This window comes from Pteropus medius, unplaced genomic scaffold, assembly GCF_902729225.1.
Source record: "Pteropus medius unplaced genomic scaffold, Ma_sr-lr_union100, whole genome shotgun sequence".
Lineage (NCBI taxonomy): Eukaryota > Metazoa > Chordata > Mammalia > Chiroptera > Pteropodidae > Pteropus > Pteropus medius.
Window position 1 is genome coordinate 24984 of NW_024354061.1, and position 22870 is coordinate 47853.

At 39.7% G+C, this 22870-nt stretch overlaps 1 protein-coding gene across 1 annotated transcript; it reads right to left on the bottom strand.

Annotated features, from left to right (window-relative positions):
• Positions 1-8462: 8462 nt before the first annotated feature.
• LOC120594059 (ferritin heavy chain-like) lies at positions 8463-10326 on the bottom strand. The gene has a single exon (XM_039852091.1). It carries the CDS (start codon positions 9790-9792, stop codon positions 9211-9213), a length of 582 nt encoding a protein of 193 aa, XP_039708025.1. The 5' UTR covers positions 9793-10326; the 3' UTR covers positions 8463-9210.
• Positions 10327-22870: the final 12544 nt, after the last annotated feature.

Consider the following 22870-nt stretch of genomic DNA (forward strand, 5'->3'; position numbering starts at 1 on the left):
TGTTTTTTCATTATTATTAATCTTTTCTTTTCTTTTCTTTCTTTTCTCTTTTTTCTTTTTTTTTCTTTTTCCATCGTCACCTTAGATTTTACTTTCCCCATATATCGGGCAAAACTTTGTTCATTTATATTTGTGGATAAAGGACTCGCTCGATCAGCCTAGGTAATTAGTACGGTCTGACCTAGAGCTGTGACGTCGCTTTCACTAGTAGGCATCTGCTTAAAGCGGGAGGGCAGAAAGTGTCCGTTATTTAGGGGCATTCTCCTTTGGGGGTACGCGGCATGGAGCCTACAGGTAAGACAGGGACGCTTCCTGTCGCCAAAATAAATATGATATTTCTGACATTGGGAGACTAGTGTTTTTCCCTTCTACGTAGATGTGTCCTATTGCTTCCCTTCTGTGCAGGTCTGCAGTCGTCTTAAAGTCATCCGCTGTCTTTGGGGTGTACTTTGGGGAGATTAAAGGGGTCAAATGCCACAAGCGCTTAGGGGTGGGGGAGGGTCAGAGCAGGGTAGGGTAAAACAGATCTGCTGTTCACAGAGTAGCTCTTTAATCTCACAGTCGAGCAAGGACCCTCCACAGTGTCGCAATTTTCATTTACTCTGTTCTTAGAGTTTCTCTGAACGTGATCAGGTTTTCCATGGCAGATGTTTCAAATTCTCTGAATTAACCAGTTTGCTAGCCTCCTCTTTTCCTACCTTTCAACAACTCCTCTCCATTTCCGGTCTCGCGATGGCACTCTTTCGTGTGTGCGCGCGCATGCACAGATAGTTTTTGTGTTCGGTTTACCAACATGATTCAATTGTTTTTTTTAAAATAAAAATGAAAACGCCCACTTTCTGAATAGGCAATACATTTACACAGTTCGAAATCCACGGTGGTCTCCGCCGTCAACCATTGGATATTGTTTCTTATAACCAGGAGGAGAAACAGGATGAAAAAGAGGAAATCATGCTCATGTTAAGAAAAAAGCATAGAGTCAGAATGAAGAAACTTTAGAGACATATTCTTTAGTTGCACGTTCTTTTTCCTAGTGCACATAGAGCATTTACCAAGATAGACCATATTCTAGGCCACAACACAAGGTTCCGTAAATAGTAGTACATTATTCATACCATGAAAGGTACGTTCTCCGATGACAGTGAAATTGGATGAGAAATCATTAACATAAAGATATCGGTAGAAACACCCAAATATTTGGAAGCTAATGATACATTTTCAAACAACGGAAGGCTCGAAGAAGATATCAAAGGGAAAGTAGAAATTATTTAGAATTGAATGAAAGCGAAAACACAGCTTAACATTTGTGAGTTGTAAAGTAGTACTTGCGTGTTGATTCATAACATTAAATTCCTGTATGAGAACAGAAGAAATGTCTCGCATCCATTATCTAAGCTTTTACCTCTTAAAAGTAGAAAAAGAAGACTAAAATACACCCAATTCAAGCAGAAGGAAGGAAATTATAAAGATATGAGCAGAAAACAGTGAAATAGAAAGCAAAGAAAACAATAGATTAAGTCAATGACATCAAAGTAGGTACTTTGAGAAAATCAAACAAACAAAAAGGTAAATCTTTAGGTAGGCCAATCACTGTGGGTGTGGGGGGGGAGGCGGGGTGTGGGGCGGGTGGTGAGGAGGGAGAGAGAGAGAGAAGACACAATTACCAGTTTCAGGAATGAGAGAGAAAACATCACTACGGATCCCACATTCAAAGGATGATAAGGGAATATAACTGTGATATGGGCTTATAAAGAAATATCCATTTTAGTTTTCATGCCCAGCTCCCGGCCAGAGGTCCTAAAACCCTTGTGATGTTCTAAGTGATAAGAGTAACAGAAGCATGTTTGGTTGTAATACTTGGTTTTTGTCCCCAGTTCCTGAAAGCTCTGGAGCGGTAAAGGTGAAAGGAGCATCTTTTGTTATTTGTAACAAACTCCTTTCAGCCACCCCTGAGTGTATGATAATGATCCGACATTTGGGAAGCCCCTAAAGATGGAGGGCTGGTTGCCAGGGGAACCAATCATGAGATTAGAGAGTTGGAGCTTTCAGTCCTTCATCCTGACTTTTGGAAGGGAGGGGAGCTGGAGGCTGAGTTAATCACAGATGGCCAGTGATTTTATTAATCACGCCGATTGTAATGTGGCCTCCATTAAAACCCTAATCAAAAGGGTTCAGAAAGCTTCTGGGTTGGTGAACATGGGGAGGTGCTGGGAGGGTGGATGCAACCAGGGAGGGCATGGATCCTCAATGCCCCTTGTCCCTAGACCTTGCCCTGAGCAACTCTTCCATGCGGCTGATCCTGAGTTGTATCCTGTTACAATAAACTAGTAAACTAGTAAGTAAACTGTTTTCCTGAGTTCTGTGAGCCTTTCTAGAAATTTATCATACCTGAGGAGGTTAGAGGAACTTCCAGTCTATAGCCTCTCGGTCAGAAGATAGACAGGTGAGAACCTAGACCTGCAATCGGTGCCTGAATTGGGGGGTCGGGGGCAACTGTATGGGACTGAGTCCTTCACCTGTGGGATCTGTGCAAAGTCTAGGTAGGTGGTGCCGTAGCTGAAGTTTCGGACTCCCCGTTGGTATCTAGAAAGATGGGGAATCAGTCGGTGTGAGGAGAAAAAAAAATACACATTTGTTGTCAGATGTGTTTTCTTCGGTGATAAACAACTGTATGCCAATAAACGCAACAACATAGGTGAAGTTAAACTGCGGGTTAAGCTAACATATGAACTTAGATAACAAAAAAATTCTAACTAAAAGTGGTACTAAAAGAAATCGACATTGCTAAGTTGCGTACACACAGGTACCAAGAAGAAAAATATACCGTGAATGGCCCTGTATCTATCGCGTACCCTGCATTTTTACTTACTCGCCCCACAAAGAAAACTCCGGGCCCACATGGCTTTACCGAGGAACTCTGCTAAACATTTAAGCAATAAATAAGCAAAGTATACAAACTCTTTTAGAAAACTGAAGAGGAAGGAATATTTCCCAGCATATCCTATGAGGTCAGCATTACTCTCATACCAAAACCGGGCAAAACGTACAAGAAAACTGCAAACCGGTATTCTTCATAAACATAGGTACAGGTAATCTTAACAATGTTTTAGGAAATTGAGTCCAATAATGTACGCGAGAATAATATAGTATGATGAAGTGGGGTTCATCCCAGGAAAGCAAGGCTGGTTCAACATTCGAAAGTCAGTGAGCGTAATTCATCATATTAACGGGCTAAAGAAAAACGTAATGTAAGCATCTCTATACATTCATAAAAAAAAAAATAGACAAATTCAATTACCCATGCCTGGTTTTTAAAAACATCTTAGCAAACTAAGAATAGGAGAGAACATTCCCAACCTCATATAGGGCTTCTGTTGAAAACCTACACCCAGCATCATGCTTACTTGTAGAAGGTTGAATGATTTCCACCCTGTGATCAGCAACAAGGCAAGGATATCCACTCTTGCCACTCCTAATCAACATTGAACTGGAGGTCTTAGTGTGTGAAATTAGGCAAGACAAAGGAATAAGAGGCACGCAGATTGGAAATGAAGAAATAAAATGGTCTCTAGTGCAGGCAACATCATTGTCTACATAGAAAATCTTGAAGTGTGTATAAGGAAGCTGCCGGAAAAAACAAATGAGTTTAATAAGATCTTAGTATATAAAGCCTACACACACACGCACACACACACACACACACACACACACACACACACACACACACATCTATATTATATATATATATATATATATATATATATATATATTTAAACCCCTCTTATTTCTGTATATTAGCAATATCTAAGTGAAAAAGGAAAATACATAGCATTTAGAAGGGCACCCAGAAAAGCCCACATGAAATACTTAGCTGTAAATCTTATGAAGTGTGTGAAGTTACGTACATTGAAAAGTACAAAGTACTGATGAAAAACACTAAAGACCACCTCAACCAAAGGAGAGGTGTACTGTGTTCATGGATTAGAGTGCTCAACATTGTTATGTCAATTTCCACCCAAACTGATCCACATCTTCCGCACAATTCCAATGAAAATCCTAGCAGGACATTTTGTAGAAACAGGTAAGCTGACTATTAAATTAATGTGGAGTGGCGATAAAAGTAGAACTGCTAAAACAAATTTTGAAAAGAACAAAGTTGGTAGACTCACGCGGTCTGCTTTCAAGCCTTATTATACAACTACCATAATCAGACCAGCGTGGTACCGACAAAAATGTATATAGAGGTGAATGGAACAGGCATGAACCCACATCCGAACGGTCAATTAATTTCTGACAAAGGTGAAAAGGCGATTCAGTAAAGAAAGACATTCTTTTCAGCAAATGGTGTTGAACCAAGTCGACATCCCTATGCAAAATATAAACAAGCCAAATTCATCTCATCCAACACATAAAAATTAACTCGGGGTGGGCCATGCACCTAAATGTAAAACATGAAACCGTAAAACTTCTTGAGAAAGCGTAGGAGGCAATCTCTGAGATCTTGGGTGAGACAAATATGTATTAGACACTGCGCCAAAGCATGACCCATAAAAGAAGAAAATGATAAATTGGACTTCCTCAAAATTAAGAACTTATGATCTCAGAAAGGCACCATTAAGAGAATGAAAGGACGATGCACGGACCAGGAGAAAATATGTGTAAATCACATCTCTGATAAGGAACTTTTATCCAGAATATGTAAAGAATTCTCGATAATAAGGAAAAAAAAAATGGGGGAAAACACGGGAGTGCAAGACGTGAACGCACATTTCGCAAAATATATGGACGACAACTAAGCGTATGGAACGATGCTCAGAATCGTTAGTCACTAGAGAATTTCAAACCAAACCGCAATGAGATATCACTACACAATTATTAGCATGTCTAAACTTGAAACACTTAAAATAAGGATGCAGAACACCTGGAACTTCCGTATGTTGCTGGCGAGATTTAAAAACTGGGACAGCCACATTGGAATATGGTTTGGCAGTTTCTTATACAGTTCAACATACATTTACCATAGTACTCGTCGCTCCTAGTCCCAGGTATTTATTTAACTGAAACGAAAACCTACATGCACACCAAAACCTCTATGTGGGTGTTTACGCCTGCTTTTTTGTAATTGCCACAGCCTGTATAAAGCAAATATCCTTCAACTGATGAATAGGATAAACCAACCATGTTATATCCATATAATGGAATTCCACTCCACAATCAAAAGGAATGAATTACTAACCCATGCAACGGCATAGATGAATCGCTACCGGATTAGGTCAAGTGAAAGAAGGCAGACTCAAAAGGATACACGCTGTGCGTTTTCATGTATACGACATTCTGGAAAAGGCAAAAGTATAGACACAGAAAGCAGATAAGTTTTCCGGATGTGGGAGGAGAGATTCACTGTCCGGGCACACAAGATGGGGGGCTTCTGGGAGTGACGGATCTGTTCTATATCTTGATCGTTGTGGTCGTTACACAACTGTGTGCTTTTGTCAAAACTCTCAGAACTGGACATTGAAAAATGTGAATGCCATCGAATGTAAATTTTACCTTGATTGGAAAACCAACTAAATCATAGCGACAAAAGAGAAGAAACTAGGCTTTTAGCCAGGGAAACACATACACACGCGCACACTCACATGTATAACCTAAGAGCACGTAGAGGACATATTCAAATAAGTATACCTTCATGTACGATAATATGAATGGCATCCATAGACGCCCTAGGAAGACATTAAACCCATGATAAACATTTGTAATGAAAATCGTACCTGTGCTGAAAACTTTCGGTAGTCTGGGTTAATTGTTCCTCATTTTCTAGATAAAAGTGTCATGTGATACAGACCGAAAAGCGCCTAACATATTCCATCCACATCGAAATATGGATAAAGAATACTTTCACGGTGGACTTGTACCTTTTAAAATAATGTTGACCGCTTGAAATTTAGTGACATATAAAAAGCATTAATTTCGGTTTTAGACAAATGAAACAGTGACTGATGCACGTTTTGCAGTTTGATGACTTTTGTGTAGTCTTTTTGGCCTCATCTTCATCGTAAGTGGGGATTAATAGGCGGATTTGACGATCGTGTTTTGTTTTGATTTTGTTTGTTTGTTTTTTCTTTTCTGTTTATGTTTTGCCCTGCTTTTCTAGAGAAAATTAATCAATATTTCTTCTGGATAGGGGAAAAATCTGGAGCAGAAACTCAAACCTGCAGATAATTAAATCAGTGGCGCCTGTAGCATTTTGTAAAATTCGGGGTTAGCATATGGGCTAAACACGAATTAACTTAAAGGAAATCCTCGATCGTGCAAATTATTTTCATTTGCATGTGACTCCCGAATATAGAGTACTCTTCATAGAAGATCGTTTTCATGGGGGAACTGCAGAGCATTTTAGACAATAGCCTTGTGCAAAGAACACCAGATCGGAGACAAGGAGCTACACAAGATTAATAGAGAAATCAAGCCCCAAGGAGACATAAGATTTGAAAAGTCCATTTGATAACTCTATACAGACTAAGGATGAGAAGAGCTAATGAGGACCTATCTACCGTTTGGCAGGCACTGAGCTGTGAACAAACTCTGTCTCTCTTGAACTTCAGAATAGCAAATCTATAAAAGGGGACCGTTTATATAAGTAAAATTGACAAGCATTATTGGTCCCATTTTACACATTGGGAAACCAAGATCCAACGGGGTAACTAAATCGCCTAAAGCCGTATAGCTAGTGGCAGAGCTAGAAGTAACTTCCAGTCTCCCTAATGCAAAATGACATTGGCCCTTAAAGATACAATTTTTTTTTTAAATCTCCATGACTATTTTATAACTACCAATGTGTACTTCTTAATCCCGCCCCCTTTTGGCCCGAGCCCCCAAACCCTCTCCCATCTGGTAACTCTCAAAATGTTCTCTGTATCTATGAGTTTGTTTCTGTTTTCTTTATTTTGTTTTTTAGATTCCAGACGTAAGTGAAGTCACGTGGCATTTGTCTTTGTCTGACTGACTCCACTCAGCACGATACCCTCCGTGTCTACGCATGTTGTCGCGGATGTAACGATTGCATTCTTTTCTTTATTATTTATTTATTTTAGATGGCTGAACAATATTCCATTGTGTATATGTAGCACCTCTTCTTTATCCATGCGCCTACTGATGGACACCCAGGTCGCCTCCATATATTGGCTATTGTAAATATTTACATGTGTTGTAAACAATGCTGCAATAAACGTATGGATTCACATGTCCCTTCAGAGTAGTTTTCTGGGTTTCCTTGGATAAATAACCGGAAGTGGGATGACTGGGTCCTTCTTTGTCTAGCGTCATAGCTTTTGTTTTAAAGTCTATTTGGTCTGGTATAAGTATTGCTACCCCGGCTTTCTTGTTGTCGTTGTCTCCATTTTCACGAGATATCTTTTTCCATCCCTTTACTTGACAGCCTGGGCGTGTCTTTCGATACGAAGCGAAAGAAAAAGAAAGAACAACCTAGAGAAGCAGGTCTATCATTTCCTTGGGAAATCTTTTTACTGAGAAATAATTTCTTTCTACCCATAGCCACGAAGACAAGGTAATGAGCTACCTCTTCTCCACATCGTGCAAGGAGAAACCGGAGGGCACGCTGAGGTTAGGGACAGGCTGGTCTTGAGGTAAACTCTGAGCAGACACAGGTGGTCACATTGTGGAATGAGGCCACGGCCCAGGTGGGGCCAGCAGCTCCCTGCTGTTCCAACACCTCGACCCATCCTCTAACATTAGCTGCCCTGGGCTCGGGGCTGGCTGGGCCATGCTCTCTCTACGCTCTCATTCTGGTGAGCTCATCCGGTCCCATGACCTCAACGCCCTCTATAGTTGATGTCTCCCCTACGAGTATGGATTTCCAGACCCGAGATCCCACCTGAGCGCCAGATTCATTCTTCTGGCTACCTGCATGACGTTTGCACTTGGACGTCTAACGGGCATCTCAGATTTTACAGGACGTGCCTTACCCACCCATCTACCCAGCCGTACCCTCTGCAAACATCCCCAGATTGATAAATAGCACTACCACCAACCCGGTGTTGGAGACCGAACACTAGATCCGAGATCGATTTCCCCGTTTCCCAATCCTCACCTCTGGTCCATAAGGAAATCTTGTCAACTCGTCCAATCCATCTGGAATTGGTCTACAGCTCTCGATTTCCTCAGTCCGGCCACCATCGCCTCTCACCTGGACCAGCTATACTATCTCCTAACTGGTTTCCCACCTTCAACTCTCCCCCACCCTCTACATTGTGCAAAGCCGTGAGTCACTGTCTTAACGCTGGGCTTGGTGGTGGTGGTGGTGGAGGAGTTATTCTACTTAATATTCAATATCAGAAATTTGAACTTCAGACTTGACCTTATCTTTTTTCAACCCTTCTAATGAGGTATTTTGTGTGCTTGTGCTACCGTGTTACCATGGTGGGAAAGAAAAAAACAGAGAGAGAGAGAGAGTACAATTGAAGGGAAAACAAAAAGAAAAACAAAAACAAAAACCCGTATTTGGATGTTTTGTCAGGGCGATGAGCATGTCCGGCATGGCGACCTAGGAAGTCACTCCCATGTCTACGGGAAAGTCCACCTGACGCTCATTGCCCATTATTGCTGTTGCCCAGGACGGGCTTATCAAAGAGGCCCTCTACTATTCAGACTTCCAAAGCCTTCATGTCGCTACCCAGCAGCGACAAACTAACATTTGCATCATTACGTGAGCTAAAATATTTCAGGCAAAGTCGGAAGACACCTTTTATTTTAATCCTGTCCAATCCCATTCTTCACTTCTTCCTTAGGGGCAACCGGTATCATGAATTCGATACCGCGTTCTTACACTTTAACTATGCACGAGCGCCCACATTCCCCAGGGCCTCAGACCACCTACCTCACCGCACCCCGATCTACCACATTGTTTGTAGGGGGACGATTGATTTTGTGTTTTCCAGGGTCCCACGGAATACCTTCTCCCTCCGTCCATGGAGATCCCGAGTCGGAGCAGAGACTCCTGGATACCAGCTTAAACCTTCGAAGGTGAGGGTTCCGCACACACCAATCAAGCAGAGACCTTTATTTATTTAGGAAGCAGTAACTTTATTGGAAGAAAACAACTTGTGAACATTTCGCAAGGGCAATACCGCAAGATGAATGCTCGGCTTGGTCACCACCGGAAGTCGTGGCTGTGGGAAAGGCAGTCCAGGCTCAGTTCTTCTTGCCGCTGTCGCCCAGGGTGAGCTTGTCAAAGAGGTAGTCCGCCAGGCCAGCTTCCGGGGACCCCATCTTGCGCAGGTTGGTGATATGGTCCCCCAACTCTTTGATGAACTTCACCTTCTCGTGCAGGTAGTGACGCGTCAGGAAGTCGCACAGGTGGGCGTCGTTCTTGTCGGTGGCCAGCCGGTGCAGATCAAGCAGGCTCTGGTTCACGCGCTTCTCCAGGCTCAAGGCGCACTCCATGGCCCCCAGGCCGTTCTCCCATTCCTGTGGCTCAGGTTTCCTGATGTTGCGCAGGCGGATGCGGCCTCCACGCTGGTTCTGCAGCCACAGCAGCTTCTCCGCGGACTCCCTCTCCTTGCTCGACTGCTGCAGGAAGAACTGGCCGAAGTGCTTCAGGGCCACGTCCTCGCGGTCGAAGTGGAAGGCCATGGACTCGTACACGTAGGAGGCGTAGAGCTCCAGGTTGACCTGGTTGTTGATGGCGGCCTCACAGTCGGGGTGGTAGTTCTGGCGCACACACGGCGACGGCGATGGCGACGGCGGTGGCGGCGGCGGCGGCGGGGTCGTCATGGTTGGCGGCGCTGGCGCGGGGGGCACGAAGGCCGAGGCAGCCGGGAAGCAGGAGCTGCCGGGTGGGCGGCAGCGGAGGCGGGGCCTCTGGGCGTCCCAGGGGTGGGCGACCAGGGCGGCCAGAGAAGACCTGCTGAGGTATTAGGCCGCGCTGGCCGTTAGCTCTGAAACGGGCCGGAAGAGGAAAACCGTTACTCCAGCGTCGCGGGGGCAGGGGGAGGAGGGGGCTCTGAGCGGGCCGCGTGTCATCGACGTGTTCCGGGTTCCATCGGAGCCTGGGTGGGGCAGGGAGAGTCTGCCCTGAGCGCCTGACATCTAATGAGTTTTCAGTTTTTCGATAATATTTCTGTTTCGCTAGAACTTTATCTGTCCTCTAATTGTCTCTGTCTATAGAAAACGTTTAATATTTTATAAATCCATTTTCTTCCCTTAAAATCGTGAGAATGTGAATTTCGATTTTTGACAAACTTCCCTCCCGTTTCCTGTATCGTGTCTGGGTTTCCCACACACTTCGCCCCCGAAATCGTTCTGGATTGTTTTTTTCCCTTTTTTTTCTTTTTTTTTCGATCGTCACCTTAGATTTTACTTTCCCTATTTATCGGGCAAATCTTTGTTCATTTATATTTGTGAATAAAGTACTTGCTTGCTCATCCTAGGTAGTTAGTACGATCTCATCTAGCGGTGTTATATCCATATCAGATTTAGGACGTGCCTTACCCTTCTATCTACCCATTTTTATACTTTTAAACATTCTCAGATTTTCTTGACTATGTTTTTTTCCAGAAGTTTTGTAGCAGTTGGTCTTACATTTAATTTTTTAATGTATTTAGAGTTTATTTTCATATAAGCTATAAGAATTTGGTTTCCTTCGATTTTTTTTTTTTAGCATGGATTTGTTCTGTTAATAACACCATTTATTGAAGCGACTCTCTTTACCCCATTGTATATTCTTTCATCCTTTTTCATCGTTTAAATGACTATAAGAGTGGATTTATCCGGGCTCTGTGTTCTTTTCCATTCATGTACATTTCTGTTTTTATGCCGGTAACATGCTCTTTTGATTGCTATGACATTGTAGTATATTTTGATATCAGATAGCGTTTTGCCTCCAACTTTGTTTTTCTTTTTCATGATTCTCCTGGCTATTCAGGGTCTTTCATGGTTCCATATAAATTTTAGGATTATTTGTTCCAATTCTGTGAAAAATTCCATTTTTATTTTAATAGGGATTACTTTCAATCTATAGATTGCTTCGGGTTTATGGGCATTTTAATTATGTTGATTCTTCCTACCCATTAGTATGGTGTACTTCCTTTTTTTTTTTGTATCTTGTTCGATTTCTTTTTTTCAGTGACTAATAATTTCGAAGTAAGGTCTTTTACTTCCTTGGTTAAGTTTATTCCTAGGTATTTCATTGCGTTTGATGAATTGTAAATGGGTTTGTTTTCTTAATTTCTCTTTCTGATATTTCATCATCGGTGTATAGAAGTATAACCAATTTCTGATATTAATTTTGCATTTGCTACTTTACTGAATTCATTTATCAGTTCTAACAGTTTTTAGGTGGAACAGTTTTTAGGTTCTCTTTATGTAGTATCATGTTATTTGCAAATAATGACAATTTTACTTCCTCCTTTCCAATTTGGATGCCTTTTATTTCTTCTTCATATCTGATTGTGTGGCTAGGACTTCCAGTACTACATTGAATAAAAGTCGTAAAAGTGGACATCCTTTTCTTGTCCTGGTCTTAAGGAAAATGTGGGGAGTCACTTATGGACGTGTGAAATCGTATAACAAGGAACAAGGATATTTGTGCATTTGGCAACAATGTAAGAAGTTGAGATTGTAAAGCGCTGGGAAAAACCGGGAGGTAACTGTTCACATAGCAATCACTGCAAATTCCTTGCTACAGTTTAGCAGAGAGTTCTGAGTTGTGAGAATCTCATTGTTCTACTAGATAAGTAATCTGGCTAACCTTGGTTCTTGACTACTGTCTTTCTTATTGTAATGTTATAAATAGTGTGTTCTAAATAAACTTGGGGACACAGCTTGAATCTGTGCTCCCTCCTGCAATTCTGTCTGTCTTCTTTCTTTTCCTCAGTCCATGCTCCCCCTTTCAGGTACCCTCAATTACTTCGTCTGCTGGCTCCAACAGGAAAACAGTTTAACTTTCCCCACTGAATATGATGTTAGCTGTAGGTTTGTCATATATGGCCTTTATTATGTTAACGTATGTTCCCTTCCTCTATTCCCACTTTGCTGAGAGTTTTAATCATAAATGGATGCTGGATTTTGTTAAATGCTTTTTCTGCATCTTTTGATATGATCATATGATTTTTATCTTTCAATTTGTTAAAGTGCTGTATCACATTAATTTATTTGCAGATATCAAACCAACATTGCATCCAGGAGTAAATCCAGCTTGGTCATGGTATATGATCTTTTAAATATATTGCTGAATTCGGTTCGCTAATATTTTGTTGAGAATGTTTGTATAATTGTTCATCAGGGATATTGGCCTATAATTTTCTTTTATTGTAATGCTTTTGTCTGGTTTTGTAATCAGGGTAATGGAGGCCTCATAAAATGAACTTAGGAGCCTTCTCTCTTGAATTTTTTGGAATAGTTTGAGAAGAATAGATGTTATTATTATTTTTTTTTTTTTTTTTTTTGCTAAATTTTGGTAAAATTCACCTGTGAAGCCATCCAGTCCAGGACTTTTGTTTTTTGGGTTTTTTGATTACTGATTCAATTTTGTTAGTAGTAATCATTCAGTTCAGATTTTCTGTTTTTTCTTGACTCAGTCTTGGAAGATTGTATGTTTTTAGTAATGTATCCATTTCTTCCAGATTGTCTAAATTGTTAGCATATAATTGCTCATATTATTTTCATATATATATATATATATATATACACACACACACACACACACACACATATGTATATATACACACACACATATATATATACACACACATATATATATACACACACACACACACATAAATATATATATATATATACACAAATATATATGTATTTGTATTTCTATGGAGTCAGTTGTCACTTCTCTTTCATTTCTGATTTTGTTTATTTGGGTCCTTTCTCTTTTTATCTTGATGCCTCTGGTTAAAGGTTTATCAATTTTGTTTATCCTTTAGAATAACCAGCTCCTGGTTTCATTGATCTTTTGAATTGTTTTTCTAGACTCGATTTCACTTATTTCTGCTCTGATCTTTTATTAATTCCTTCCTTCTACTCACTTTGGGTTTTGTTTGCTGTTCTTTTTCTAGTTTTTAAAAGTACATCTAGATTGTTTATTTGAGCTTTTCCTTATTTCTTGAGATGGGCCTGTGTTGCTATGAATTTCCCTCTTAGGACAGCTGTTTCTATGTCCCGTAGATTTTGAGTCGTGTTTTCATTTTCGTTTGTTTCTAGGTATCTTTTGATTTCTTCCTTGATCTCATTGTTAACCCATTCATCGTTTAATAACATGTTGTTTAGCCTCCATGTGTTCGTATATTTTCCAGTTTTTTTTTCTTGTAATTGATTTCTAGTTTCATACATTCGTGATCAAAGAAGACACTTGATGTGATTTCGGTCTTCTTAAATTTACTGAGACTTGTTTTGTAGCCTAATATGTGGTCTCTCTTGGAAAATGTTCCATGTGCACTTAGAAGAATGTATATTCTACTGCTATGGGGTGAAATGTTCTAAAAATAATGATTAAAACTATCTGGTCTAGTGTGTCATTTAGGGCCTCTGTTTCCCTGTTGATTTTCCATCTGAAAGATCTGTCCATTGGTGTCAATGGGGTGTTAAAATCCCCTACTATGACTGTATTGCTGCTGATCTTTCCCATTATGGCAGTCAGTGTTTGCTTTGTATATTTAGGTGCTCTGATGTTAGGTGCATAAGCGTTTATTAGGGTTCTATCCTCTTGTTGGATTGATCCCTTTACATTTATGTAATGACCTTCTTTGTCTCTTATTACAGCTTTTGTTTTAAAGTCTATTTTGTCTGATATAAGTATTGCTACCCCAGCCTTTTTTTCATTTCCATTTGCATGAAATATCTTTCACCATTCCTTTATTTTCATTCCGTGCATGTCTTTCAAGGTAAAATGGGTCTCTTTTAGACAGCATATGCATGAGTCTTGTTTTCTTATCCATTCGGCTATGCTACCTCTTTTGGTTGGAACATTTAATCCATTTACATTTAAAATGATTATTGATAGGTGCATAGTTATTGTTATTTTGTTATTCATGTTTATATTCTTTTATTTTCTTCCTTTTTCTCTTAAAGAGGCCCCTTCAACATTTCTTGTAACACGGGCATGGTGGTGGTGAATTCCTATATCTTTTTCCTGACTGGAATGCTCTTTATCCCACCTTCAATTTTAATTGGTAGCCTTTCTATGTAGAGTAGTCTTGATTGTGGGTTCTTATTTTTCAACACTTCGAATATTTCATGCCAATCCCTTCTGACCTACAAAGTTTCTGTTGGAAATCAGTTGACAGTCTTATGAGAGTATCCTTGTAAGTAACTAGCTGCTTTTCTCTTGCTGATTTTTGGATTCTCTCTTTGTTTTTAACCTTTGGCATTTTAATTATGGTGTATCTTGGTGTGGATCTGTTTGAGTTCCTCTTGTTTGGGACTCTTTGCCCTTCCTGGGCTTGCATATCTATTTCCTTCTCCAGGTTAAGGTTGTTTTTAGTTATTATTTCTTCAAATAGAGTCTCAATCATTTGCTATCTCTTCTCCTTCTGGTACCCCTATGATGTGAATGTTGGTACACTTGATGTGGTCCCAGAGGTCTTTTAAAGTATCCTCCTTGTTTTGATTTTTTTTTTTTTTTTTTTTTTTTTTTTTGCTGTTCTGATTAGGTGTTTTCTGCTACTTTGTCTTCCAAATGACTGATTCAATCCTCTGCTTCATCTAATCTATTGTTGATTCCTTCTGGTGTATTCTATATTTCAGTTATTATAGTCTTCATTTCTGACTGGTTCTTTTTATGCTTTCTATATCTTTTTTTTAGTGCTTACTATCTCTTTGTTGACGTCTCAGTGAGATCATCAGTTCTTCCCCTAAGTTCATTGAGCATCCTTATAACCAGTGTTTTTCAAACTCTGTAGGTTGCTTGCCTTCATTTCATGTAGTTTTTTTTTTTCTGGAGTTTTCTTCTGTTCTTTTATTTTAGACATGTTTCATTGTTTTCTCATTTTGGCTGCCTCTCTGTGTTCGTTTCTATGTATTAGGTAAATATTCTATGTTTCCCAGTCTTAGCCAGGTGGACTTATGTAGTAGGCATCCTGTGTGGCCCAGTGGTGCAGTTTCCCTGATCACCTGCACTGGGTCCTCCTGGAGTGACCCTTTTGTGGGTTGTGTGTGCCCTCCTGTTGTAGTTGAGCCTTGATTGCTGTTGCACATCAGTGGGTAAGATTGACCCTCAGTTTGACCAGCTATGAAGATTGCCCACACCCACAGCATAAAGCTATCTGTGTTTGGTCACTGCCTGAGCTGGACCCGGAAGCATGTTGCAGAGGCCACACAGTGAACCGAGGCTAGATGCCACCAGTACGGGGCCTGGACAGCTCAGCAAATGGCCAAGGTCACCCCCAGGCCTGAGGCTTCCCATAAGGCTCAGCAGCTGAATGATCCTCAGTAGTATCAGAGTTGGGTGAGGTAAGGTCTCAGAGAGTCACCAGGGTGGGGCAATTGGTGTTCCCCAGATTAGTGCAGATTCAGATTTGTTGCCATTGCTGTGCCTCTAGCCACTTGCAAAAGTCTCAGCTCACACTGAGGCCAGCTGCTGCCTACCTCTGGCCCATAGACCTTTAAGATTTCTTCAAGAAATACTGCAGTTAGGACTGGGGCTGGTTGCCTGCCACTGAAAGTGTCTCCTAAGGTCTGGAGGCTGAGGCCAGTTGATTGCTGCCAAAGGAACCTGTGTGGGGTGTGGCTGGTTTTTCAGTAATGAAATTTCCTGGGGAAATTTGCTAGTTGGTTGGAGAGGGGTCTCAGAGAGTCACTGGAGTGGAGAGAGGAGATCTCACTAGGCCAGTGCTGATTCAGTTTTGGCCGTGTGGAGGGAGATCTCAACACGGGCAAGATGGGGCCCACCTGTAGTCTGCACAGGAAGAGGGATCAACAAAGGAACAATGGTGCCTATCCTTGTAGCCCTTGCCCTGAAGCTACACAACTTAGTCTTTTCCTGTTTGTCTCTGGCACCTTCCAAGCTGCTGTCTCTCTGCCAGAGCCCAGGATGAGTGCCTGCAAGTGACTGAGTCTGCGTGCAGGCCCTTTAAGGGGACATCTGGTTCCTTCCATCTTTCCTGGACAGCTGGACTCTGCACTGGTTTTCACAGCCAAGTTTTGTGGGGACTCCTCCTCCCAGCACTGAAATCCTGGGCTAGAGAGCCTGGATGTGGGGCTGAGGCCCCTAGCTCTTCTGGAGAATCTCTGCATTTGAGATATTCCTTCTGAAGCTCAATCACCACATGGGTGTGGGAGCAGGCTGTTTCACATCTCTGCCCATCCTACCAGTCTCGATGTGGTCTCTTCTTTATATACCATTGTAGGAGTTCTGTTCAGCTAGCCTTCAGATTGTTCTCCAGGTTGACTGTTTCATAATTTAGTTGCAATTTTAATTTGGTCATGGGAGGAGGCATGCACAGAGTTTACCTACCCTGCCATCTGGACTGGAACTCAGTAAGTCAATTTTCAAATGAGAAAAGAATTTGAACAGACATTTGTACAAAGATATACAAATGGCCAATAACTACATAAAAGAATGCTCAGCATCATTAGTCATTAGAGAAATGAAAATCAGAATTACAATGACATACAACTTTACACACACTAAGATGATTATAATAGAAAAGGCAGACAATAAAATGTGTGAGTGAAAATGGAGAATAATTGGAACTCTTGTACATTGCTGGTGGGAATATAAAAGAGTGTAGCCACTTTGGAAAACATTTTGACAGTTTCTCAAAATGTTAAACATACAGTTTATATATTAATCAGCAATTCCGCTCCTAAGTATCTACCCAAGAGAAATGAAAACATATGTCCGCACAAAAATCATAGACGAATGTTTATAGCAGCATTGCTCATAATAAAAAAATTTGAAAGAAACCAAGCGCACATCAACTGGTGAATACATGATCAGAATATGGCTTATCCATACAATAGAAAACTATTTGACAATAAAAAGGAATGGATTACCAATACAACATGAAACATGAATGAATCTTGAAAAATTATGCAAAGGTAAGGGAAGCCAATCTAAAGTAACCATATTGTATAGATTGCAATAGAATAAAATTTCTACAGTAGGGAAATTTACAGAGACAGAATGTAAATTAGTAGTTGCCTACTGCTGGGGTCAGGGAGAATGGGGAGTGATTGCTAATGAGCACAGGGTTATTTTTTTGGATTGATGAAAATATTTTAAAGTTAGATTTTGGTGATGGTTTCATAATTCTGCGAATGTACTAAAAATCACTGATTTTTTTTTCACTTTAGATGGGTACATATCTCAATAAGGATTTTAAAAAATAAAAAGATATGTAATTCCTCTCTAATGTTATTGAAAAATAAATTCCTAATGCGACACTTTGGCTACTGCTAGTCTTTTGGTATGTTTGGAGGTATGATTTTTATTAGGTGAATTGAAGCTGCTGTGCATTCTTTGCTGACCATCTCTAGCTAAAAGAAGCCTTTGAAATACATATTTTTTCAGTCTTTTAACCTACAAAAGCCTGTTACTCATTACATATATATTTTACATACGGATATTATTGTATCGGGCTCATTCTACTAATGGGTAGATGATAAATGCCCCTTTGGGTAAATTACACCTACTGTGTGTAAAAGAATTAACATAACAGGACTGAAACTTCTATTTTTAGAAAGGCCTTATTGTGAGGTTGGACCTTGGGCCTGGTATCTGGGAACTTCGATTTTTAGGAATGTTCTCACCCTCCCCTAACTGATAAAAATGTCTTATTGTGCCTGGAGTGTGCAAACAATATAGTTTATGTTGAATACGTTTCCTTTCTGTGCATATGGAGTCTTGGTACTTGCTAATTAGAGGGTGTCTACATACTCAGCCCCCAATATAAACTGTGAGCACTGAGCCTATAAAGAGCTTATCTGGGAAAGGACATTTCACTTGTGTTGTTTCAACTCGTTGCTGAAGGAATTAAGAATGATCTGTAGGAATCCACTGGGAGAAGACTTTTGTAAGCTTCTACCCAGTTTCCTCTTAGCTTTGTCCCATGTATCTTTTCCTCTTGCTGATTTTGCTTTGTAGCCTTTTCCTGTAGTAAATAATAGCCTTAAGTACAACTATGTACTATGTTCTGTGAGTTCTCCTTGTGAGTCATCAATCCTGGATATGGTCCTGGAGACCCCTCAACACAGTGGTAGCAGCAATAATATTTGCTGGAATGACCTGACTCATTGAAATATGGAGAAAGCATAGTTTGGGAGATGGAAGATGAAGGGTTTGGAGATGATGACCCTTTGGTGCCTGGGTGGCTATGGACTTATCCATGGTATAAAACAACAGCTGGACTGCTCTCTGTTGTAGGTGGCAAAAGTTAACTGTAGAATTTGAAAATGCTATATTCGAAATCAGGAGAGTCGGCTTGCTGAATCCCGCGATTGCTTTGACCAGTCTAACAGGAAAAATGTATAAATAACCTTTGTTTTTTATATTTCCTCCAGGCTGCAGGAGAAAGGGCCCCCAAATTTCCAGAGGTAAGCCTGGAGGCAGGCCAAAAATGTTAAAAGTTAGCATCATTCTTTCCTCCAAGTGGGAGGAAAATGGTTAAATTTAGTTCCCAGGACTGGAGCAAAGCTTTAGATAAACCAAAGGGTAGAAAAAGGGGGGAGAGGAACACTAGCCATTTCTTTGATTCAGCAGCCAATGCAACAGTACTTCCCCTCCTCCCATTGCCCCTCCCCCTCACACACAACCTCATTCCAGTCTGTATCTCAGCAATTTGTAATGTTAAACCTGTAAATCTGAATTTCTTGTTTGAATGAATTTGTGATAAGAAAGATAATTTAAAAAAACAAGTTTGTAACTTGTGGCTATTGCATCTGGGTGCATGATAAAATTGATGTAAAAAATTATATGCTTGTAATTATATAAATGCTACAGGGATCATCCCAATCAAGGAAAGCTGGCAGGGGGGATCGTTAGTGAAACAACTTTCTCGCTTTTTTCCACTGTTGGTCTGATGGAATTTGAAGTCTTTGAATATTAAAAGTAATAAATCTTCATAAGTGATGATTTTTGCCTATCAGGGTCTCTGGAAAAAGAGACAAATGAAAGTGAAGCAATCTCTAGATGGAGATACACTTTTATGGTTTTAAAAAGCAGTTTTTAGTCATTAGTGAGCTTTTATGAAATCAGATGTCTGACCGTTATAAGCTGACTATTTTCCAGCCTGATCTGCATATTTTTTAGTGGGTCAATTTTAACTCTAAGACTGACAAGGCAAAATGGACTTAGGAAAGCCTTACTTGTCACTTGGGTTTGCAACAAGGCTAACAGTCTGGTCCTGCAACATCTAAGCCTTTTTTAGAATCCTGAATTCACAGATCCTAATTGCCTGGACCTGAATCTAAGCTGAAACCAAATACTGTCTACGATAAGCTATTTCAGCCTCCACACTAGCTGTGTGGAACTAAAATCTGACAAATTTATTCCACTCAGTGAACAGAAGCCAGAATCTGGGACTTTATTGCAGATTTAGGACACTCCTCTGTGGGGCCCTAAACTAGAAAAACCTCATGGATGCTGCTGGACTGTCCGGGTGACATACAAATGCGTACAGAAGGCTTGTTCTCTGATGGTACCATTTGAAATCGAGGTGCTGACCAGCTCTGTATTCCTGATACAGAGACTATTGCATTCCTGATTTGTGATTCCTACTGAAAGCTACAAGTTGAAAGAAGACATATATTAGGTTCTGTGACCTCTCTGCTCATTTTTGACAGAATTAACACTTGACCTTGCTCAGGGATGTCTCACAGTTATTGACTTTTTTTGTGTTTGGTGTTCCTGATTAGTTACAGTTTGCAACAATGAATGAACAATCTGAGTCTATGTCCCTCACCTTTTTCCTGGTACACACACCTTGGAAAAGCAATTTGATTATTAAATGCAATAAGTGTCTTCAGAAAAAGATTACTCTTCTCTAGGCTACTCACAGGATAAATTATCTGGACAAAAGAGTTAGAAGGTTACTTAAGCTCATTCTGAATTTTTAAAAAAAAAAGATCAGAATTTCATCCTGACGAATTCCTGAACACAATGTGCCTTTCTGGTTAAATTGTATAAAAACTTTTTAATGGAAATGCTTTTCTCTCCTTTGCACACAACCATTCTAGTCAGAAAGTCTGGGTAAAATTAGAGGGTAGCTTTAAAAAATGTAAAGTTATAATTGTTGAACTAGACACATTGAATTTGTAATAATGGAGAAAAACAAAACCCTGACACCTGAGGTCTAGGATTAATGATCTCTGTTTTTCTAACTATTCTTGGAAGCTTCTCTTTTGGAAGGAAATCTCCCCATGCCACCTTTCTAACTTCTGCAAGATCTTTGAATTCAAACTGACAGTCAAGCTTAAATCACAGCTGACAGCATTGACCATGAAACAGCTCCTGCATTTTTCCATATAGAACATCTCCAGATGTTGTCCATAATCATAAAGAAGATAAAAAGATGTTATGGATAAGCAAAACTATTTGGAAGTATATTAGTTTGTTAGAACTGCCGTGACAAAATATCACAGGCTGGATAGCTTAAAAAACAGAAATTTGTTTTCTCACAGTTCTGTGTTTTCTCACAGTTCTGGAGGCTGGAAGGTCTTGGCAGGGATGGTTTCTTTTGAGGCTTCTCTCCTTGGATGGCTGACTTCTTGCTGTGTCCCCACATGGTGCTTCCTCTATGCACACCTATCCCTGGTGTCTCTGTGTGTCCAAATTTCCTCTTCTTATAAGGAGACCAATCAGAATGGATTATGGCCCGCTATAACATCCTCATTTTAACTTAATCACCTCTTGAATTGAAATGACTTGTATATGTTGAACTGTCCTTCCATTTCAGGGGAAAATCCCACTTGGTCCTGGTATATGATCCTTTTAATGTATTGTTGAATTCAGTTTAATAATATTTTGTTCATGATTTTTATATCTTTATTCATCAGAGATATTGATCTGTAGTTTCTTTTCTTCTGGTGTATTTTCTGGATTTGATATCAGGGTAGTGCTGGCCTCATGAAGTGAGTTTGGAAGTGTTCTGTCATCTCCGATTCACTGGAAGCAATTAATAAGAATTGGTTTTATATCTTCATGGAATGTTTGGTAGAATTCACCAGCAATACCCTCTCCTGGGCTTTTCTTTCTTTGATTACTGTTTCATTCTCTCTACCAGTTATGGGTCTGTTCAGATTTTCTATTTCCAAAACTGTAAAACTCCTAGAAGAAAAGATAAGATAAAGCTTCATAACATTGCTCATGGCAATGAATTCATGGATGTGATAACAAAAGCATAGGCAACAAAAGCAAAAATAAACAAATGAGACTATATCAAACTAAAAAACTTCTGCACAGCAAAGAAAAAATTCAACAGAATGAATAGACTATCTGCAGAACAGGAGAAAACATTTACAAACCATATATCAGATAAGGGATTAATTTCTAAAATATGGACAGAACTCATAATTCATAGCAAAAATAAACAAAAAAAAACAACTAACAACCAGATTTTAAAATGGGCAAAAGGTTTGAATAAACATTTCTCCAAAGAATATAAACAAATAGCCACTAGGCACATGAAAAGATGCTCAAGGGAGGAGGGCTCAACACAGGGACAATGGTGGCCTTTCCTCATTCCTCGCTCTGCAGCCATACAACTCAGTCTCTTCCTGTATGTGTCTGGTGCCTCCCTATTCATAGTCCCTCTGCTGGACCCTAGGCCTATGAAGTTGAAACAGGGAAAGTGTACCAGGTATACTCAAAAGAGCACATCCTGCCTTTCATAGAAAACATGGGCCAATTTATTATACAAGCTAAAATTGAACAAGAGGCAGAGGAAAACTGTCAGAGACTCGTAAATGCTTTTTGGAGACTATAGCCTATTTCTTCATGAAACCAAAAATTAAAGAGAAGGAGGTGCCTAAATTTTTTTCAGTATCTGGCATGAATTCAGCTCTGACTTTAAAGACTTTTGGAAGAAAGAGAACAAACTTATTCTACAAGAGATAGTAAAAGAAGCTGAAGAGGTATGTAGACAAAAAAAGGAAAATCACTTTATAAAATAAAACTAAGACATGACTTTGGAATTAAAGCAAAGATAAGCATGAAAATCTGAACAAAGGAAAGTAGAATGAAAATGAGTCACTCTAACCACTTCCACAACATTCAGTTGACCTGAAGGCAGGAAGGAAACTACATCATTTTGATTATTTTTCTTCCTGACCTCTTGCATAATCTTTTGTTTTCTAGACAGTTCACTGACAGCTGAATTTTACTATACATTCATATAAAAATACAAAAGCAGTAGACCAGTAGAGAATTTGACACTTTTTTTTGTAAACGTTTATGACATTATAGCGATAGACTGAAACAGCATATATGAGGCAGTATCTGTATTAATTCTTAACATTCTGAACATTAATCTAAAACTTACTTTTGTGAGAATATTCCTTATCACAGCAAAACACTTTTCTTTCTACTGATATCCAGAACTACACATCACTGCATTTAGATTTATTATTAAAAATTATTTCTAGTAAATTATTGTATCAGGTTCACATCTACATTTTCTATTCTAAAATTTAAATACCATTTATATATTATAATTAAGGCTTTCCCAACTGTGAAAGAATATAATAATTTTTTCACTTGTTAAGTAATGAATAGAAAAAAATATAGCAAAAGGAAATCCCTTTCTTATAAATCATTTAATATAGGCAGGAATCAGAGTTTAATGAGGGCTTTTATTAGACTATGTCATTTGACCCTACATAAAGTTAAACTGCAGCAGAAGTAAAT

Excerpts from the sequence above, each read along its gene's own strand:
- LOC120594059 (XM_039852091.1), bottom strand. The coding sequence starts at position 9,792 with ATGACGACCCCGCCGCCGCCGCCGCCACCGCCGTCGCCATCGCCGTCG.